Source organism: Nycticebus coucang, chromosome 14, assembly GCF_027406575.1.
Source record: "Nycticebus coucang isolate mNycCou1 chromosome 14, mNycCou1.pri, whole genome shotgun sequence".
Lineage (NCBI taxonomy): Eukaryota > Metazoa > Chordata > Mammalia > Primates > Lorisidae > Nycticebus > Nycticebus coucang.
In genome coordinates, this window is record NC_069793.1 from 92976951 (window position 1) to 92998703 (window position 21753).

At 40.7% G+C, this 21753-nt stretch overlaps 1 protein-coding gene across 12 annotated transcripts in view; it reads left to right on the forward strand.

Moving 5' to 3' along the window:
• The window catches only part of YAP1 (Yes1 associated transcriptional regulator), a 130967-nt gene extending 117661 nt beyond the window's left edge, over positions 1-13306 (forward strand). For all 12 annotated transcript variants that reach the window (XM_053560891.1, XM_053560895.1, XM_053560893.1 and 9 more), the window contains 3 exons: positions 4952-5082; positions 8143-8255; positions 9756-13306. In XM_053560891.1, the coding sequence (XP_053416866.1) occupies positions 4952-5082; positions 8143-8255; positions 9756-9994 (483 nt within the window). In that variant the 3' untranslated portion in view covers positions 9995-13306. The remainder of the gene's footprint in view (positions 1-4951; positions 5083-8142; positions 8256-9755) is intronic.
• The last annotated feature ends 8447 nt before the right edge of the window (positions 13307-21753 follow it).

Below are 21753 nucleotides of genomic sequence, written 5' to 3' on the forward strand. Positions count from 1 at the left end.
TTTAAATCAAAATATGTATTCCACATAAACTCTTCCATTTTACTGTATTTAAAAATAAGCGTGTATATATTTTATACTTATGTAGAAAATACCTACTCTATTGCAAAAGAGTAATTTTATCAAAACATTTTGGATGAATAAGAACATTATTTTGTAATTGGGTGACTCTGGCATAGCTATTTTAAAAATAAACCTAGGGACATAATTGGATTGTCTACAAAACTGGTTTCAGTTGAAACATTTTAAGTTGAAAGTTACATCTGTCTCTAAGGAGTTTTTGGATTATTTTATCCTAAACACAACACTTAAAATTAGAATAGTAGACTTAAAATACAAGTTTGTCAAAATTCTGTTTTCCCAAAGGTGTAACAAGAATATAAATAGTTTGACAGATTTTCAACACTGGGGAAGTAAGCAAGTTATAGGAAATTCAGCCAAAACTTAATCATGATTCTGTTCTGTATTTCAAAGGTCAGATCATTCTTTCAGAGTATTTGGCTTTTTCTAGATGAGGCAAGTATTTTTAGCTCATTTTATTCTGTAATAATATAAAAATGTGGTTGGTGGCTTTTCCCATCGAGCTTATAAATCTTAGCTCTAACAGCAAATGCATCCCAGGTTAGCTGTCTGTGCTGTTAGTAAAATCAATGTTCCCAGCTGTGTCTGGAGGGAATTTTCCAGGTTGATCCCTAAAGGACATGAGCTTGTCTGTTTCGTATAGTGGATTTTTATTGACCCAGGACCCAGCCATAAGCCATTGGACTTTCTTTTATTTCCCTCTTCTTATTTAAATAGCAATATAATTTCCCATAGAATTAAAAAAAACAAAACACTAACATCATGTGTATCTGGTAAAGTATTTTGGCCTCATTTAAAATGGGTGCTTTGGTCCACATAATTTAGAAAAATAAGGAGAAAGGCAGTGGAAGAAAGAAGTCAGTAGTCTAGAAAACATACTATTTTCCATTTCTGCATGTTTAAGGTATCTACACTAAGCCAAATTTTATAAACAAACTAAGTATCTGTCAACAGATGGAGTATAAACGGGGGTAGTATATCCCTATGGTGGAATACTAGTTAGCAATAAAAAGGAATGAACTACTAAAGAATGAATGAATCTCAAAATTGTCAGATTAAGTAAAAAAAAAAAAGTACATACTATATGATTTCATTTATAGAACACTGATAAAGTACTGATCTGTAATGACAAGGCAGATCGCTAGTTTCTGAGAGTGTGAGCAGAGAGGGTGATTATCTTGGTAATAGTAGTAGTTTCACAGTAGTACTACACACATTTTAAAGTGCGTCAAATTGTGGACTTTATGTGTGACCTGTGAAGCTTTTCAAAACTTAAGGTATCCAATCCTGTTTTGTTCACTGTCACTAGAAGTTTCAAAACTTCGGTGAATATTCCTACCTTGAGAATGGCATCTATAATCTGTATGTATGGTGTTTGTATCATTGGCTTGTTACATTATCTAGTCATCTCTTGGGATTGCTTCCAGAAAATCCTACAGATGCTCAAGTCCTTTACATAAAATACTATAGTATTTGCATATAACCAACCTACCCGCATCTTCGTGTATACTTCACCATCTCTAGATTCCACATAATAATACAATATAAATACTATATAAATAGTTGTTATAAAATATTGTTTAGAGAATAATGGTGAGAAAAAGTTTGTGCACGTTCAGTACAGACACAACCATCCATTTTTTCTTGAATATTTTTAGTCCCCAGTCAGTGGAACCCACAGATATGGAAGAATGACTGTTCTCATGCCAGGTCCTTTGCTACTTGATGAATAATGCTGACACCCTCCCACCAGGAGGGAAAGTGGCAGCGTTTCATTGGTCCTTTGCACTCAAGTGGGAACTTTGTGAAAAATTTGCCAAAAATAATACAAAAATTATATCCAGTTCAGTTGTTTTTGTAATGACTTACTGGTTTGTGTCATATATAGTAGAACCTCTGGAAGTTGACCACCCAAGCATTGTAACAAACTGATCAGCATATTGAAGTGGTCAGCGTAAGAAACTGGGCTTACTATACTGGTAATGTACATGTGGTACAAGTCCAGTCTATGAAAGTTACGACAGCTTAAGGAGGTCAACTATGGAGGTTCTAATGTATTTGTGTTATGCTGCAAGCAGTGTAAAACTTGGCAAACAGAAACACGAGCATACCTTTGTTAAAAAGCAAATGAAAGTCTTCAGGATAGTCTCATACTCCTATATTTTGTTACAGAATCCTGGGCTTCAGCTTATGTAGAGAGTATAATTTTGTTGATTTTAAAGCTTATTGCTGGGGCAGCACCTGTGGCTCAGTGTGTATGGTGCCAGCCCCATATACCGAGGTTGGCGGGTTCAAACCCTGCCCCGGCCAAAATGCAACAAAAAATAGCTGGGTGTTGTGGCGGGTGCCTGTAGTCCCAGCTACTCGGGAGGCTGAGGTAAGAGAATCACTTAAGCCCAGGAGCTGGAGGTTGCTGTGAGCTGAGATGCCACAGTACTCTACTGAGGGTGATAAAGTGAGACTGTCTCTCAAAAAAAAAAAAAAAAAAAGTTTATTACTAAATACATCCTCATATTTTAAGTGATGCTCCGGGTGTTAAAAACCTGATATTTGTGCCTCTAATACAGTCTTAAAAGAGGAGATGGGATCATCCTGGAAAGTACCCTAGACATGAGGGTGCCTGCCCCAGATCTCAACTAGTAATGGTGTTTACATCACAGTAAGTGGAAAGACTTGGCACCAGGGCTGTGCCGTCCCTACCAACTTGTGGGGAGTACACTGTCCCTGCCCTAAAATCACTTCTCACTTTATTAAGATGAAAATGGGAAGGGGCCAAAATCGAAGACAGAGAGAAAACGAACAGAAGAGACCCCCAGAAGAAGCCCTGGGAGAGTGCATTGGCCTTTAACCAAGAGGGCGGAAAACTAGCTCACTTCTAAAACTGGGGAAAAGTCACGAAGATGGGTGTGAATGGAGGTAATTTTGAGAGGAGCATGAAAAGGCGTCAGAAGGAGCCAGAAAATTAAAGATTGTGTCTGGTGGCCTCAGTGTCATTATTTAAGTGAGAAAGAGATGGAAAAAGATCTGATAGGGGCAGCATTTGGAGTATTGGCCTTAAAGATGTGAGAAAGAGCTGACCAACGACAAAAGGGAGGAGAAACGGCGGTGGAAGGCTGCTAGACAGAGATTACGCAGGAGGTAGCTGGAGCTCATCAGAACAATGGGACCAGCACATGTAAGATTTCTAGGAGAAGTTTTTAAACCATTCCCAGAGTGTGACTGAGGAAGTTATGGGTTGAAATACAGCGACGAAGTTGGTCGGTACCATCGCGATTTAAGGCATTCCAGGAATTTCAACAGTGGGTTATATGAGGCCGACAGTTCCAGTGTGATTGAAGTCAAATACTGATTGTTGTCCCAAACATGACTTAAGATTTTTGAGATGATTTGGTTTCCAATAACAAGGTATCTTGGCTGTGCAGGTAGGTAGTTGAGGTAGGTAGAGAGGAACATTACTGGAATCCAGAAGGTTTAAGAAACTGTCAGGTTGAGGGAATTGTCCACTTACTACTGAAGCATGTTATCTTCGGTTGATGAACAGTTAGGGATGTAATGAATATTACTGTTTGTTGCTTATATTTGTAATTGGAGAAAACGCTAAATTTAAGTTAAAGTTAGCAAAACTTCAGGTGTAATTTTTCTCATTTTAAGCTCATAGACTCTGAATTCTCTCATGGTCCTCTTGTTAAGAAACCCTGGTTTTTTACCTAAACGTCATAAACTAGATTAAAAAGTGCTTTTCACATGAGGAAGAATCGGTGTAGATCGAAGGGGCAGTGTAGAGCTAGGAGAATGTTTCCACACCCTCTGACCCAGAGGTGGTTGTGTTAATAAGGGAGTGGAAATGGGGTGCTGTGCCTCAGTGAGCGGACTTGGCTCAGGAAAGCTGTGGGGGGTGGAGGGCTTAAGGCCAGTGTCATTTGTGATAAGAAGCTGTATTTTAAATAAAAACAAAAAATAAAAGGACAGGAAGCTAATGCTGTAGCAGAGATGGTATTTATGATAGCTGAAAAGGCATAGTGGAAATTCTTAGGAGGGTCAGAAACAGAGACAGATGAAAAGGAGGGAAAGGGGGCTAGAGTGGTAATGAAGGTGTCAGGGGTTGGTTAGAGTGAGGTGAACTGACCTCACTGTCAGAGCAAAGGAGACCGGAAACCTGGGGCTGGGGCATCAGGAAGCCTGTTGAGGCAGGCGTTCTAGAACCACCAGAGTAGCAGCCTTTGCTTAGTTTCCAGGTAGAATCCTGCTGAGAAACTGTTGTCTGCCCCTGCCATCTTAAGATGATGGTTATTAGGGTGGAGAAACTTTGGACTTGTGTTTTTACTTTGGATGTCTGCTTTTTCTTTTTTCTCCCAACTCAAAATATAGTACAGTGTCAAACAGTGTTGAGGTGGAGGGAGCGTCGGTGTCTTACAGTAGCAAATCATCAGTGTTGCTCTTCCTACTTGTTTTTATCAGTATTGCCAAACACACAAAACCATATGAGACTTGGTGAGTAAAAATAAACTTTCAAGAATTCTTTTTTAAACACCAGCCTTGCTATTCTACCCCAAAGAAGGATTTGAGACTATCTGGCAAAATAAGGAAAATAACTAAATGGAAACTAAGTAGCAAAGTACATTTTGGGGTTAATAGAACTAGACAGATTTTAAATTTATGTAACTTAACGTTCAGTTACTTGAAAATGGAGAAAAGAGTTTGGTCATTCTGATTGGAACACGTGTTTGTTTGTTTGTTTTTATTGGCAAACATATTAACTATTAAATGTATGTTAATACTTCAGCTTTGCATATACACAGTTACCCTAATCTTCATTTTATTTCTTGAAAACAATAAATATATTAATCAGTAGATTCTGTTTTGTTTGTTTTAGGAATTAGCTCTCCGTAGCCAGTTGCCAACACTGGAGCAGGATGGTGGGACTCAAAATCCAGTGTCTTCTCCCGGGATGTCTCAGGAGTTGAGAACAATGACGACCAATAGCTCAGATCCTTTTCTTAATAGGTGAGAGTTGCTACTGGCCCATATCTGGAAAAGGTCATCACTTTAAGATCATTCTGCTTAGCAATTGTAATAGACAGTTTTGAACATCTGTGTGGGCCATAACGTACAGTTGAAATGAATTTCTTTATAAATGGCAAGTACAATAAATGTTGAGGATTAAAAAGCCGTCTCCTCTGAGGGGAAGTGAGCTATTGAGACTTGCAGAAGGAAGACTTACTCAGTTAATTGTTTGCTTCTGCTTATCCTGTTGACTAATAGTTGCTTAAAATTACAGCATCATAAAGGAACATGTGCATGCCCTTCTGTGAAAGCAAATGAAATTCATCTTAAACTTACTTACGATTGTGTTGTAAGGACCACTGGAAGGAATTTTCCACATAGCTATTCAACCTGAGAGGTTTTACCCAGCCTCGTTTTAATACCTTGTATTCTTAGGGTTGTAGTTCAAGGAGATAAAAATGTAAAGTTATGCTTCTTTTTAAAAAAAGTATTAAGATTAATGACAGTTATTTGAAATTAACATTGTTTAGACAACACACTTTTTAAAATATGTAAAGGTATTTTGTTTTAAGAAAAGTATTCTGCCACTCTCTCACCTCTCATCAATTAAATTGAAAAATTCATGATTCTAAGAACAAAATATCATGTTAAAAATATTTAGTGCAATAGAATTTCTCATCATTTGCTCAGTCTTAAGATTAGGGCTATTTGGGAGGTTTAATTTTGAAGGCCATCTAAAATGCATTTTAAGTTTTTATTTACCCTTCTGACACACATGCAGTTTAAAGTTCTGTCTGAAATTAAGTGTATTTACATAAAATCACAGGTCTGAACTTACACTGAGACTGATTACAAAAGGTCATAGCCACAGAGAACTTTTTTTCCTCACAACAATGAAAATTTCCATTGAATATATTCTATATTGTTGAAGGCCTGTTAAGACACTAAAAATTGGACGGACTGCATGTCCTTCTAACAGTTGTTTATGAGGATTCTTTCTTAAAACTTCTGGTGAGAGCGTGGCATTGTGTTTTCCTGAATGATCACAGTGGCAGATGGTCAGTGTCATTAGTCTAAAGGCAGAATCATGTATCTATTCTTTGTGGCGTCCCCAATTTCTAAAACATGTATCTGACTTTGACCCTTTTTCCCTTAAAAAAAGAAATTTGATGGTTTCTCTATTACTGTTTGATTTATACATATTCCTTAAACTCTAAGCACTTGTTCTCCTGTCTGCGAAGTTGGCTCTTACTAGTAGTGCACCGTCCCCTTACCTCTCTTTTACTCTGAAGACCCTTCAAGGCCAGCTCAGATGTCCTTCATGAAACCTTTCACTTTTCCTTTTCAAGCTCCCTGTTTGTTCTTGAAAGCACTTTTTCACTCAGATCATGGAGTCCATGTATATGATTCATTACCATATTCCTCTCCTTGGCTGAAGTTGTGAGCCTCTTAAAAAACATCACTTGTAGGTGGTGGTGGTGGACGTTAGCCTCCTTGTCCTCAAGTTTTGTCTGCTACCTGTCATGTAATAGCAAATGCTCAGGGAAGGTTTACTGAGTGAGTGGGGCCTGTGGGAGGTAGATTTTTGTAGGGAGTAGTTCCTAGGCAGGAAAATGGACTTGTAAACTCAGGAACGCCCATGTGCTTCCCTATGGTTTGGAGTGAACTTACTGAGTTCAGTTGTTGAGGACCAGAGTTGAGGGTCTGACGTGTGCCTCGTGCTGAGCAGTGTGACGGAGGGACACCAGGTCCAGCCCAGACAAAATTTAAAAAACCACTTCCTGAAGTCTTCTCATACATGATTGCATTGTATACAAATGGTCTTGGGCAAATTTGCGTTTTCTTGGATATTTGTGAGGCTTTTGAAATGCGCCAAAGTACAGAGGAGTGTGAAGATAAACCAATAGTGCAGTAAGTGGGGTGGGGGAGGATGAGGCCAATGCATCGAGTAACTGAAGGTGGAAACTTGGGGTGTTGACAATTAGAGTATTTTTACCTTGAGCAATTCTAAAAGCTTATTTTTAAAGCTTAGAGTTTTTTATTTTTTAGCTTTAAGTTTAAAGAATTAGTTGCTTAAATGCCCAAGTTGTGGGGAAAGTTGACATTAATTTTCAGAGACTCATAAGAATGGTAACAATTGCCTTGATTGTTACACTTCTTCTCTGTAAGATTTTCTAGTTAGTAAAACTCAAAATTTTATAATCAATGCCAGCTGATGTCTGTGTGCTTAGTAAAGTGTTCTATTTATGAAAATCATATTCTGAGGATATTTATCATATTTGTATGCAGATCTGGGGAACTTTTCCTTTAGCCTGAAGTAAAAATCTTCGGTCATGTGTTTGTCAAAGGATGTACAGTTTTTCGCTGTCTTTTGTAGTTTTTCATTTTCTTTTGTTTTAATCTTTTCTTCACCTGGAACTGTGCAGCCTCCTGTTTTACGCTGAGGCATTGGGGTTTTTCCCCTGAGACAGAATCACGGAGAAGAGGCTGTGGGTATTCTTACCTCACTGGCAGTGACTGATCTGTTTTGGCTTAGTCCAGGGAATTCTGGCTTTTTATTTTAGGTTAGTTTTTCCTTGGCTTACGTTCTCTGTAGGAGAGCTAGGAATTTAACAGGAGTCTAGTGCAGACCTGTCTCACTGCCCACCTGGAGTTTATGTTTTGACCCCTGTCTGTGCTACTGCCACCGAGGGATTCGAGACCTTGCAACAAGTGAGCTGTGCAGACACCCCAGCTCCCACACTCCAGATTAAAATGGTATTACAGAGAGAAAAATCTGTGCAGAGAATTTTCTGTCAACTAGGAAAACTGAATGCAGAACCTTAGGAGAGCTCTTGGCCCCTTAGCACTGCCAGCTTCAATTAGGACTAACTTGTCTTTCTCTCTTCATAGCAAAGGGCTGTGCGTGGCCTTGAAGGAAGGTGCTTGTTCCAATATTGGAGAGTAGGGGTTTTCACTGACCCTCTCTGAGAATCACGCTGCTACTCAGCAGGGGCTTGCTTTACCTTGAAATTGAGTTTTTAAATCTGTGTGTTGGTTTTTAACTGTTATATTTTATAGTGGCACCTATCACTCTCGAGATGAGAGTACAGACAGTGGACTAAGCATGAGCAGCTACAGTGTCCCTCGAACCCCAGATGATTTCCTCAACAGCGTTGATGAAATGGATACAGGTGGGTATTCTTTATTCCTTGTAATAACCTGTTAGGTACAGTCTTGCTATCACCAGGGCTAATAAGCTATTGTGAGCAAAGATTATTCAGAAGAAACCCAATTAAAATCTTATAAACTTAAATGAAAATTGAGCCTGCTTTGTTTCATGTGGTGATTTATAATGTAAATCTTTTTCCAGATTTTAAACATGAAGGATTTGATATATTAGCTCTTTCTGAATAAAACTGTGGTAACATGACTTACTTTAGTATTGAAGGCAATTAAGGAACCTGTTAGAAGGCTCCCTTCATTTTAGTATTGTGTTCGTAATTGGAGAGAAATGTTTATACATGATTCAGTGTTTGCTTCCCTCTCTTCTCTTAGGGTTTTTGGTCTGTCTTAGGTATTGGGGTCTTAGGAAACCAGGGGAGAATGGGTAGATTGCGGGAGGCCCCTTGTTTGTGTTAGAAGAGTTCTAGAGGTCTTGCAGGAGCTAAGAAATAACCTCCTTCCTTCACCAAGAAAGTTAAGAAGTCATTTCTCCTGTGGCTTGGCTGGCGATCATTGCTCTGGACTTGAGCACATGTATTTGCAGGGAAATGAACCTATTCCCTTTGCTAGCTGGCTGGCTCTTCAGCTGACATCTTCTGAAAATGTGTTCAGGCGAGTCGTTATGCCTCTGCTTATCCAGCTGGTGGCTTTGATGCTTCTTAGAACCTGTACCACCCCTTCACTGCTTACCTAGATCTTAAATTATCCTCAGAAGCTACTTCAAACATCCTTCACATATAACACCTTCACTTACCCCTCCCGTCTTCATTCCTTTCTTCTCTAAACCTCGGTAGCACTTAATGGATTATATTGACTTTTTGAAAAAACGTCCCATTGAAGCTCTGAGGAATCTTAGTGGTAAAAAGCTTCTGTGGCCAGGTAAATTTGAGAAACCTGGAAGCAAGGCTAAGATTGATTTATTAAAGGACTTCTGGGAGGCTTGTTTTGCTATTACAAATACGTGTCTCCAAGGGAAGAGTATTCAAGTATTCATGCAGTCTTTTTATTTTATTTTGGTGCCTTCCAAAGTGTATGTGAGGGCAAAGCAAGTCCCTACCATTCATCTTTGCCTTTAATTTATTGCGGTGGCGCGTATCTGGAGGACAGAAAGGTCGTGCTGCCATTGCCCAGGGTACTTGTTCTTCTCTCCACCGCTGCGTAGCATTTTTTTTTTCAAGGCTTTTTTTGTTTTGTTTTGTTTTTCCCCATTACTCTCTTTGATACTCAACACATAATAATCAGCAGTCAGTCAGTTTATTAGTTGACTATCTGGACAAATATCGAAGCAGAAGTAAACTTCGCATTGGCACTTTGTTATCTCTGGGTTGTTTGGCCTAAACTAAATTCTGGGCCTCGGGTCAGTCAGGAATGCTTTCCTTCCCCTGTGCACTTTTGTATGCTCGTGTGGTACAGCTCTGACGTGAGCTTTCCAGAAAGTACTTTATCATCTCTCTCTCTGTTCCAACTAGGTGATACTATCAACCAAAGCACCCTGCCGTCACAGCAGAACCGTTTCCCAGACTACCTTGAAGCCATTCCTGGGACAAACGTGGACCTTGGAACACTGGAGGGAGATGGAATGAACATAGAAGGGGAGGAGTTGATGCCGAGTCTGCAGGAAGCTCTGAGCTCTGACATCCTTAATGACATGGAGTCCGTTTTGGCCGCCACCAAGCTAGATAAAGAAAGCTTTCTTACATGGTTATAGAGCCCTCAGGTAGACTGAATTCTAAATCTGTGAAGGATCTAAGGAGATGAGACATATACCTGAAATTTCCAAATAAGCCAGTTGCAGTTTTCTGGCTAATACAGAAAAAGATGAACAAACGTCCAGCAAGATTCTTTCATCCACTATTTTGCTCTTCCTTGTCCATTGCTGCTGTTAATATATTGCTGACCTCTTTCACAGTTGGCTCTAAGAATCAAAAAAAAAAACTTTTTTGTTTCTTTTGCTATTATAACTACTGTTCATTTGGGGGCTGGGGGAAGTGAGCCCGTTTGGATGATGGTTGCCATTCCTTTTGCCCAGTTAGATGTTCACCGATCCTTTTTAACTCAGACTTGGAAGTCAAATACTTCATGTCACAGCATTTAGTTTGCTCAAGCGATTGTTTCTTCAGCTGCCTTTGGCCAGTGGAAGAACATGACCTACTGGTCTGACAAGCCAGAAGTGTTGTACCTGATAGTAGGACTTAGTGCTGATTTGAAGAGACAGCTGAAACCAAGGCTCAGTGTTTTCTTTCCCTCCTGGTGGTATCTCTTAGTCACATAGTGACCTTGATTTTATTTTAGGAGCTTATAAGGCATGAGACAATTTCCATAGAAATATATTAATTATTGCCACATATTCTAGTGTAGGTTTTGGTGGATGTTTGTGTGGGTGTTTTTTTCTTGGTTGGTTGGTTGGTTTTGTCAGAACCTAGGCAAATGACCATATTAGTGAAACTGTTGATAGTCGTAGCTTGGGACAATTGGAATTCTTTTGGTAAAATCTGTATTTCCTGTTTTTTTACCATCTTATTTAAATTTTGACTGTTTCTGCTCTCTCTTATACACACACAATGTTTATAATAGCGTGATAGCAGAATGTAGGTTTCCCTACTTTCCAATTTATTTTTAAAATGGTAGCTTTGAATATATGCATTTAGAATACATGGCTTAGTAGTTTAAATCTGGTTGAGGCAGTCTGCCAATGTTTGAAGTAGCCTAGTGTTGTAGAAAGGGCTTTTACTATGGATAGTGCTCTGGGCACAATAATTTCTGATGAATTGGGAAAGAGCAAATAAGAAATGGCTTTATTTTCTTCCTTGGACTCCCAATTTTGAGTTTTGAAAGGAAATCACTGAGCACGTTCATAACTTCCATGACAGAAGTTAGCTTTATAGAGGTTCACCTTTCTTTAGCTTTAGGAGTTTACCTTCCGTTTAGTTTTGGAAGCAAATGGTAGTGCTTTAGTTCTCATTTGTAATGACCACATTGAAGACTAGATTGAAAAGTTTCCTATCATATTCTCCTTACTTTGAAGATTTGCTCCTACTTCTATATGCTGAAAATTGACCCTGGATAGTATCTAGAATACTGTAAGGTCATGAGTTAGCTGGTAAAGTGATCAGATTGATAAATGTATATTGGTAGTTGAATTTAGCAAAGAAATAGAGATAATAATGATTATTCCTTTATTTTTACAGGAAGAGATATAATTAGAGTGTGTGTCTACAGGAGAAATAATGGTTTCCAAAGAGTATTTTTTAAAGGAACAAAATGAGCATGAATCAACTCGTCAGTATAAGCTATGAAGTAACACTTGGTTATGAATTAGAAGTGTGGTACCAGCTAAGCCCCTCTGTGATTTAAGGGTCTTTCAATGTTTTTAGAATAAGCCCTTATTTTCAAGGGTTTATAACAAATACAAAATCTTCTTTCCTGGCAAAAGCTGCTACGCAAAGCCTAGCATAGCTTGGGAAGATAGATTTTTTTTTTCAGTTATGAAATCTAAGTATTTTGGCCCTTCAATTTGGAGGAGTGCAAAGTTGGAAGTAAGTTTTATTTTTAAGTACTTTTCAGTGCTAAAAAAAAACGCAGTCACTGTGTTCTATATAATTCACAGTTCGATCAGTCATAATAATTAACTCCAAGGCTTTTACTAGGAAAACAACAGAAAGATTAAATCTTGAATTACGTCCGGGGGAAATGGCCACTGTACAGATGCATTGAGTTTTAGAGTGATAATGAAATTCTACCTAGAATGCAAAATTGAGTATATTGATGAGATCATGTTGGGTTTTTGTTTTTAATGTGGAGAAGATCAAAGCTACTTGGAAGGAGTGCCTATAATTTGCCAATAAGCCACAAATTAAGAATGGATCTTGTGTCTCAGCAGAGTAGCGTTAGCTTAGGGGGAGGGTGGGAAGATGTGGGGGACCTTGATAGAAAACTATAAACTTCTTTCACTTTAATAAAGACTTGTCTTGTATCTTGCTGTCATTGAAGGCAGTTGTACCTAAAATTTCAGTTACTTAAGTACACCCACAAAAGAAGAACATGGAGATCTTTGTTTCCCCTCAACTTTAATTTACCTCAGTGTTGTAGCAGCACCGTGGTGCCTGGCACAGTCCTTTGACCTTAAGCCCTCTGTATTGACCTGAAGGAGACCTGAGGGTCCTTTCTCTTTTGAGTTTGAATCACAGCCTTGATGTGATGTTGCTCTTGTTTTATGTCCTTGTTCCTAATGTAACAGTGTTTAACTGCTTCTTGGTTATATTGGGCAGCACTGGGATAAGATTTTAACGGGGTATTCTTAAATTGCTTTTATAATAAACCGATTTTATAATCTGTAAATTTATCATTTTACATCTGTTCTTTTTAGTTAGGGCTTCTTAAATCTACTTATGGCTGATGGAGCACATCGATTTGGAGTTTCAGATTTTTCAAGCACTATTTGTTGTAATAACTATTTTCTAAAACTAGTGCCTTTAAACAAAAATGAACATAAGGAAGTGACTTTGATACAAATAATGTTGCTATCTTAAGTATTCATAATACATAGAGACATTCTATGAGGAACATGGCAGAAAGTCTGAACATTAAGAGTAATTATGTGTGTAATTCAGAATTCATACCAATCAGTGTTGAAACTCAAAACAGTGCAAAAGTGGGAGGCAATATCCAGTGATCAACAATTTCATAGCTTTTGTACATCTGAGAAATGAATACTCAGATGAATTTTATCTTTGCAAGCATGTTTTTATAAGAATTGTGGGTGTGCCTGTGCCTATCATAACAGTTGTTTTCTGTATCTTGAAAAATATTCTCCACGTTTTAAATATTTTATATTAGAGAATTCTTTAATGCACACTTGTCAAATATATATATATAGTACCAATGTTACCTTTTTATTTTTTGTTTTAGATGTAAGAGCATGCTCATATGTTAGGTACTTACATAAATTGTTACATTATTTTTCTTATGTAATACCTTTGTTTGTTTATGTGGCTCAAATATATTCTTTCCTTAAACTCTTCTTTGTTGTTTTTAACGATTGATAATATTTGAAACTTTTTTTTTTTTTTTGGCTTCTTAAATGGTATTCCAATAGAACAAGTACTAGAAATAAAGGTGATTACAGTAACTGGTAGACAGATTAGATGTAAGGTTAGTTTTGCTTCTTAAAGTTAGGCCTGGCATTTAGAACTTTCGAAGTATGGATATAACGCTTTGAACTTTATGTTCTGTACTCTTCACATACGCTGTCCCCATCAGTGGTAGGGTCCAAGCAGAATCGTGTGTGCTTCATTCTTAAATGACTTTATTATCTGTAACACCACAGAGGAAAGAAACCGAAAAGAACGTGACAAAATGTCCTCTGATTTTGTTTCTCTGAAATACCCTATCATGATCTCCAAAATAGAACCGTTGTAATAGTGAAGAGTATTATTTACTGTTTTAAAATAAAAATGTTCACAAATTTAAGTGTTTAGGTCCTTAAATAAGAAGTAGGTTGATGTCTTTGAAAATGATGTATTTCTGCGTTTGTATGTATATTTAATATCTTACACATGGTTTTGGTGAGACAAATCTGCAAACTTCGTATTTTGCTACATGTAATTTCTATATGTTAGCAGCACACTCATTTTGTGGAGCTTGAAATCGATGGTTTCCTAACAGTGGTCATACATTTTAGCTCAAAGCTGTTTTTTGTATGCATTGCACTGCTGCTGAGCAAGTTGCTCCAAAGGGTGGTGCCCTTTATGCTGGATGGCTTGAAGTCCTCCTCCCTCCTGCATCCTGTGAGCAGGATGGTACGGCCTTTAGTGAACTCTGAGTTAGCAAAATACTTAGAATATGTTTAGATTTGGAAGAGCATTCCAAATACTTGCGAAGTATAGTAGTAGTCTTTTATGTACAACCTGATACGGAGTACTTTACATAATTTTTTTTTCTTTAGAGGCACCCCAAATTAAAGTTCTGTAGCTCAGTAAATGAATTGCCCAGTAGGAATAAGCAGGAAAATAGTGTTTCAGAGGAAGAGGAAGAACAGTAACTAGTAATAAAAAAAAAACCCTAGGTGATTACTACCTGAATGACCAGTATACTGCTGCATTATGTTTAGTCCCCTCTGATTTCCGTTTCTTGACAGCTGAGGTTGCACAAGAGCAGCACCATAAACCCAGTCACGTGTTTCTACCGTATCTAATGGCAACCAGACACATCTGTGCTCCTGGCAACCACTATTGTGGGTGACTTTGTGTGCTGCACTCCTTGGGCTCCAGGTTTCCACATGCACTTAGGCGTGGTGGCTCTGGCAGGATGTCTGTTAGGCCCTCCCTCTTCCATTGACTGCCACACCAGGAAAACTTTTTTTACCTTGGGGCCACAGGTCAAGATAGGTTGACAGGGGCAGCGCCTGTGGCTCAGTTGGTAAGGCGCCGGCCCCATATACCGAGGGTGGCGGGTTCAAACGCAGCCCCGGCTGAACTGCAACCAAAAAATAGCCGGGCGTTGTGGCAGGCGCCTGTAGTCCCAGCTACTTGGGAGACTGAGGCAAGAAGAATCACTTAAGCCCAGGAGTTGGAGATTGCTGTGAGCTGTGTGATGCCATGGCACTCTACCGAGGGCCATAAAGTGAGACTCTGTCTCTACAAAAAAAAAAGATAGGTCAACAGATACATGAGTTATATGTGCTTCATGAGGCCCTGTGCTCCTACTAAAGTTAAATACAGCTCACATGGCAGTTAATATGTTAAGCTGCTGGTATTTTGTCTTTTTATTTTAGTCATGAGAAATTTGTGACAGTCTTTCTCAGTTTAAGGTTCACTGAATTGGTTCAGTGCCTATGGCTCCAGCGGCTAAGGCGCCAGCCACATACACCTGAGTTGGAGGGTTCAAATCCAGCCTGGGCCCGCCAAACAACAATGACGGCTACAACCAAAAAATAGCCGGGTGTTGCGGTAGGCGCCTATAGTCCCAGCTACTTGGGAGGCTGAGGCAGGAGAATCCTTTGAGCCCAGGAGTTGGAGGTTGCTGTGAGCTATGATGCCGCGGCAGTCTACCCAGGGTGATAGCTTGAGGCTCTGTCTCAAAAAAATTAAATTAAATTAAAAAAAAAAAAAAAGTTCACTGAATTAAAAAATAGCTCAGAAGCCTATGGCACTTAGTACTACAGTTTTTCCAAATCACACTGGGAACATTATTGCTATACACATGTTACCTGAATATGAAAAGCTATGACATAACTAAGGAACCTTTTATACATATTTCTTAGGGTTATGACATACATTTTCCCATATTTCCCAAGTATGTTATGTTTTATCATGAGACTGCAGTTCCCATGACCTTCATAGGATTTATATAAAATAATCTCTGAGTGGGCGGCGCCTGTGGCTCAGTGAGTAGGGTGCCGGCCCCATATACTGAGGGTGGCGGGTTCAAACCCAGCCCCGGCCAAACTGCAACAAAAAAATAGCCGGGCGTTGTAGCGGGCGCCTGTAGTCCCAGCTACTCGGGAGGCTGAGGCAGGAGAATCGCTTAAGCCCAAGAGCTGGAGGTTGCTGTGAGCTATGTGAGGCCACGGCACTCTCCCGAGGGCAATAAAGTGAGACTCTGCCTCTACAAAAAAAAAAAAAATAATAATCTCTGAGTTAGCATCACCTTTTGGTTATGAGGACCAAAACAAAATATTTTAAGTACAACTGATCAATTGTTAACATTCCTTAAAGGCAATATTTAATTCCTTAAATATCGTGTTTCAGAAGATCATGGTGTTTTCTTACTATCATCATGTTTAGAGACAAACTGTTACTGAATAATTCAAAATAGTTCTTCAGACTCAGCTCTGCTCAGGGTATCTACATAGGTACACAAGGTTCTTCTCCCTTTTTTCTATCATTGGTGTGTACACACCAAGAAACCCATCCATCCCCAGTTTTATATAAATAGGCTAATTGTTTTTCAATAATATTTTAATATTCTATAATAAACAAAACACTGTCAAACAAAACACAGTCAAAACACTGTCAAACAAAACACAGTCAAAACACTGTCACATATGAACTTGTCTGGTCATACCAAATCCTATTAGATGTGGGTATTGTTACTATTCCTAATTATATGTCTCAAGCCTAAGTCCAAATCCCACTCTGTGAGCACAAGTGACTCGTGGAGTTGAGGACATAACTAAGAAATATTCTCTGTGTATAGGGTTAACCATATTTGGGGCTCAAAATTATCTTTGCTTCTTGGTTCTGAGCTCCCCTACCCAGAGCTCCCATGCAGGACGTTGGTCTTCACTGAGAAAGGAATTCTAGGAAGATTGACACAAGAAGATGGTGCTCTAATAGGCTGTTAAATCTTCCGTCCATTCTTAAAATTTATGTTGCCATTTTGTACAACAAGCACATTGTCAGGTAATAGTCTAGTCTTGAGTAATGTCATGGTAATTTCCTGAAGACGATTACAAATCAGGGAAGGTAAAACTGTTGAGGGCTAAAAGTAGTTCACATGAGATACCACGAAAACGTGGCCTGTGAGAAGGTTACTTCCTCTTAGGATGGTCAGGAAAGGCCTGGTAAAGTGCTGTGTAAGCTGGACACGGAGTGGTTATGACGCGCCCAACAGAAGTGGTTAGTGTCAGGAAAGACCACTGGTCAGGAAACTTAAGAATATTTGGAGAATGGGGAGTATTTCAGTTTCACCAAACTACGAATATGTAAAAATATTTGAATGTCTAGTGTATGCCAGGCACTATTCTGGGCTCTGGGAATACAGTAATGAACAAAACATAAAAACTCTCCCATTGTGGAGTTGATATTCTTGGCAGACCAGATGGCGATGGTTAATGTGTCTCCGGAGTGCTCACTGTATACTAGGCACTTCCCATGTCTTAACTCAGTTAATCCTCATAACCACCCAGTGGAGATAGGTACTATCCCAATTCTTTGGGTTTAAAAAGAAAAAAAAAATTGCATGGAGTCCCGTATCTGAGGGGTGGATTTGGAGAGTCTAGCTCCAGAGTCTGACCTATTATAAACATGTGCTGCCTGTCATTTGAATTCCTGTGAGAAATTTGAATATCCAATGACCGGTCAGTGGAGGCCTTTTAAAGGTCTGTTGAACTGGGGAACAATACTATAAAAAATTAAAGTACAGGCTATTACATCAAAATTTAAAGAAATCATGATTGTACTTAAAAGTAAAAATGGTCTGGATACAGGAGAGAAAAATAAGAGATAGTTGCGTACACATTTCCAGACATTAATAGTAAACTCAGGAGTACTTCTGAATTGTTCCCATAATACTGTGGATCAGTTTTTTGTACCTGGGAGGAGCGGTAATGATTTCAAAGGCGACTGAATTGGTTTCCCCTAAAGTATAATCAGGCAGTGTGTACTACAGAATGGAAATCATTTTGTGTGATTTACTGTACTGAGGTGAAAGTTTGGGGAGCTGCTGTCTGAGCAGATTCCTGACTTGTGAAACTTAGGGCAAGCTTTGGAAAATTTAAACTCTCAAGGCCTCAAGAGCAGCTACTCCAAGGCCAAGAGAGCCTATTTTGGGGGTGGGGGTTCATTGAACAGGAATGGGCCAACGAATTGGCCTAAACAAAACTGAAGTCACAAAAAGGAAATCTTTTACCCAGGCTGGATCTTCTAGTCATATCTCACTGTTTGCTAGGCACTTTTTAATTTTAGCAAACACATAAGCTGCTCGTTTGTATAGTGGTAAGTATCTGACACCGATATTTGTTTCCCCGACAAAAGGGAAAACAAATGAAGTAAACCCTTAAGCATCTAACGTGCCAAACAGTGGGGTAGGAAATACAGTGCCAAAAAAAGTATAATCCTTGACTGGGCATGATAACTCCAGCCTGTAATCTTAGCACTATGGGAGGTTTAGGTGGGAGGATTGCTTGAGGCTAGGAGTTAGTGACCAACCTGAGCATGAGTGAGACTCCATCTCTACAAAAGAATAGAAAAATTAGCCAGGCTGGGTGGCACACGTTTGTGGTTACAGCTGCTCACAAGGCCAAGGCAGGAGAATCCCTGGAGCCCAGGAGATTGGGGTTGTAATTAGCTGTGTAAGTATGATTCCCTAGAAAGTTTATGGTCTAGAGGGAAAACAGACCTCGAGGAATTAAAAGTATTATGATCAGAATCAGACGGTAATAGTTAATATGTCTCTAGTGCCCACTGTATATTAGGCACTTTCCATGTCTTAACTCAATACCGAGGCATTGTTGTGGGCACCTGTGGTCCCAGCTACTCGGGAGGCTGAGGCAAGAGAATCGCTTAAGCCCAGGTGCATTAGGGGAAATGCACATTCCAAAGGTCCAAAAAAAGAAGCCTAAGTGCACAGAGTCCAGGATATACTGCAGGTGGCCACGTCAGTGAGGGGCCATGGAATCTCTGTGTGTGCTAATGAAAAAATTTCGCTCCAAACCCTTCTCTGCCCAGGAGTAGATACTAGATGTCTGTGCTGGAGTGATGTGCAGCTGGTGTGCAGACTTCACAACAAACACTTCCTCCGTGTAACCCTACTCCAGGTGTGGGTCACTGGAGACCAGCGGTGGCAGCAGAACAGCCAGACTCAGCACCCGGTTTGCTGCTGACCTGCGATCTCCAAGACGGCTGCCTGGGGGGGAAGTGCAGTGGGAGCACGAACCCAGAGGCACATGTCCATGAGTTAGTAGTGACCTATCGGTACCCTTCACAGGTGGCGCCTGGCGCTCAGTGGGTAGGGCGCCTGTCACATACACCAGGACTGCTAAACAACAATGACAACCACAACCAAAAAATAGCCAGGGGTTATGGCGGGCACCTGTAGTCCCAGCTACTTGGGAGGCTGAGGCAAGAGAATTGCTTAAGCCCAAGAGTTTGAGGTTGCTGTGAGCTGTGACACAACAGCACTCTACTGAGGGTGAGATAGTGAGACTCTTGTCTCAAAAAAAAAAAAAAAAAAAGTACCCTTCACAGTCAGTTCCTCTAAAGAGGGGTCTGTGCTGAAGGAATTGTGTCAGGCCCCTGAATTCAGGAGACCGTCGATGTCAGGGAGAAGAAGAGGGGAAATAAAACAAATAGCAGGGGTCTTCAGAGAGTAAGCAGACCCAGGGAGGAGAAACATTTTATTCGGCTCAGTGCCCATAGTACAGTGGTTACAGCGCCAGCCACATACACCGAGGCTGGTGGGTTCGAACCCACCCCGTGCCAGCTAAACAACAATGACAACTGCAACAGAAAATAGCCGGGCATTGTGGCAGGTGCCTGTAGTCCCAGCTACTTGGGAGGCTGAGGCAAGAGAATCGCTTAAGCCCAGGAGTCTGAGGTTGCTGTGAGCTGTGACGTCATGGCATTCTACTAAGGGTGACATAGTGAGACTCTGACTCCCCCCCACCCCAAAAAAGCCACTTACTTTATTCAGTCAGTATATACTGGACACCTAGTGGGTAGGAGGCACTCAGCGGAGTGGGGAGTTAACAGCCGTGAGCACGCAGAACGCTCCGGCCCTGTGCGTTCTCTCTCAAGAAAGATGCCTGCTGAAAATAGGTCAGTTACCCGTCATTGTGATTATTGGTGGTCGTGGTCCCCTGGTTAGGGGAAGGAGGGAGGCGTCTCTGAGGAGGAGACCTTTAAACCAGGACATGGAGAATGAAGGAAAGATCACTGGCTCGGGGCTGGGGCAGGAAGGTCATCATGCCAACAAATAGAGCAGCGCCTTGAGATGGAAAGGAGCTTCCATGAACCCTGAAAAAGCTAAAACCCAGCGGGTGGTGTGGCTGGAGCACTGTGAGGGGGGCCTGAGGTTGACATGGCTATTAAGTAGGAGAATGGTGTGGTCACATCAGTGTGTTCAAAAGGGGATTCTAGCTGCTGTGTCACAGTGAACCAGAGTGGGGTAGTGGGGGCTGGTGGAAACATTAGTGTCACTGCACGGCTGAGGCAATAGTGGCTGTGGAGGCAAGAGAAAAAAGCCAGAGACTGGGAACTGCCTAGCTATGAGAAAGGAGAAGGAAAGGCTGTTTAAACAACAGAGGAGGAGCAGGTTTGGAGAAATGTGACGATACAAATGTGCTGGCTAAGTGTGGAGCGCAAATACAGGTTGCTGCTGGCCCCAGAAGAGAATGCTGCTCTGTGGGTCACGTTGTCGAGGGGACAGCAGATTTAGATGGTGAGCTGGATGGGCCCCTCCAGAGGCTGGTTGATCCCACTAGATTCTAAGACAACACCCAGGAAACCCCGTAAGTAACAAGACCAGTCCCTGACTCCTTTAAAATCAAGAGCAAAACAAAAAGAAACCAAAACACACTATAGTCCCTAATGCACAACGAGGGATTAATAGATTTGTCACTTTGCTATTTTTAAATACAGGTCAAATCCCATTAGAACATACTCCTCTATAGATAAAATAAAAATCCCTGGCCCCGCCCAAAGATTCTCATTTAAAATAATACAGTAAGAGGATGTCGGAATTCCGTTACTTCATCTCTAACAGGAGTTGACCTCATTTCTCCAATTGGCTTTGTGCCTTTTTAAAACCGACCCAAATGCCTTATGCGTTTGATTACCACTTCACACCTTGTTCACAATATGCTAGAGGGACTGTCCTTGGCATCTGCACAACTGTTTCTGATGAGTTGCAAGGCTGAGAAACTTCCCTCATTTGGGACAATTGGGACAAAGACCAGGCTGATGGAAAAGTCAGATGGTCTTGGGGAGGGGAAAATGCTCCAGAGCCCACGCTGAACTCCTAGGGCTGTTTCTTCCCCAGCACCAGCACCCAGGGAAGAGGAGACTTAGTTCCATTGTTCTCCCTTCTCTTTGATTACAGTGAAGTGTTTTTGCTTTAGCCATCGGTATCCAAAACCATTTATTCAACTCACAGGGCCACTAAACTATTTGGGCTGACACTACCTTCCCCTGCACCACCCCAGGCACAGAGAGGGCTCCTGGTGCTTCATGGGCATTTATTGGGCAAGATGCTTGATGTCCAGCCTGGGGCAGCCTGGCCAGGGCAGGAGTGAAGGAGTGAGACCCACCCACTCATGGCTGGGGAGCCTGAGGGTCTTAGAAACAGGTGGGAAGTATGAGGCAGAGTTCATCCAGGTTTCAAAATGAGAGAATTGAATGAATCTAGAGAGAAAAATGAGGCCCAGAAGGACAAAGTGACTCCCTAAAAGCCATACAGCTAATAAGGGGCTGAACCGGAAACAGAACCTTTGGACCTTTGACTCCCAGTGAATTTATACTACACACTGGTGAAAATCACAAAGTCAAAACTGCTCTCAAAATCCCCTTTCGTCATCTGTAAGACACTGCAGCAATGGGCGGCGCCTGCGGCTCTAGGAGTGGGGCGCTGGCCCCATATGCTGGGGGTGGTGGGTTCAAGCCCGGCCTTGGCCAAAACTGCAAAAAAAAAAAAAAAAGACACTGCCTCAAGATACTCACTCTGAAAGGCACTTAGAGGACTGGACCTGGG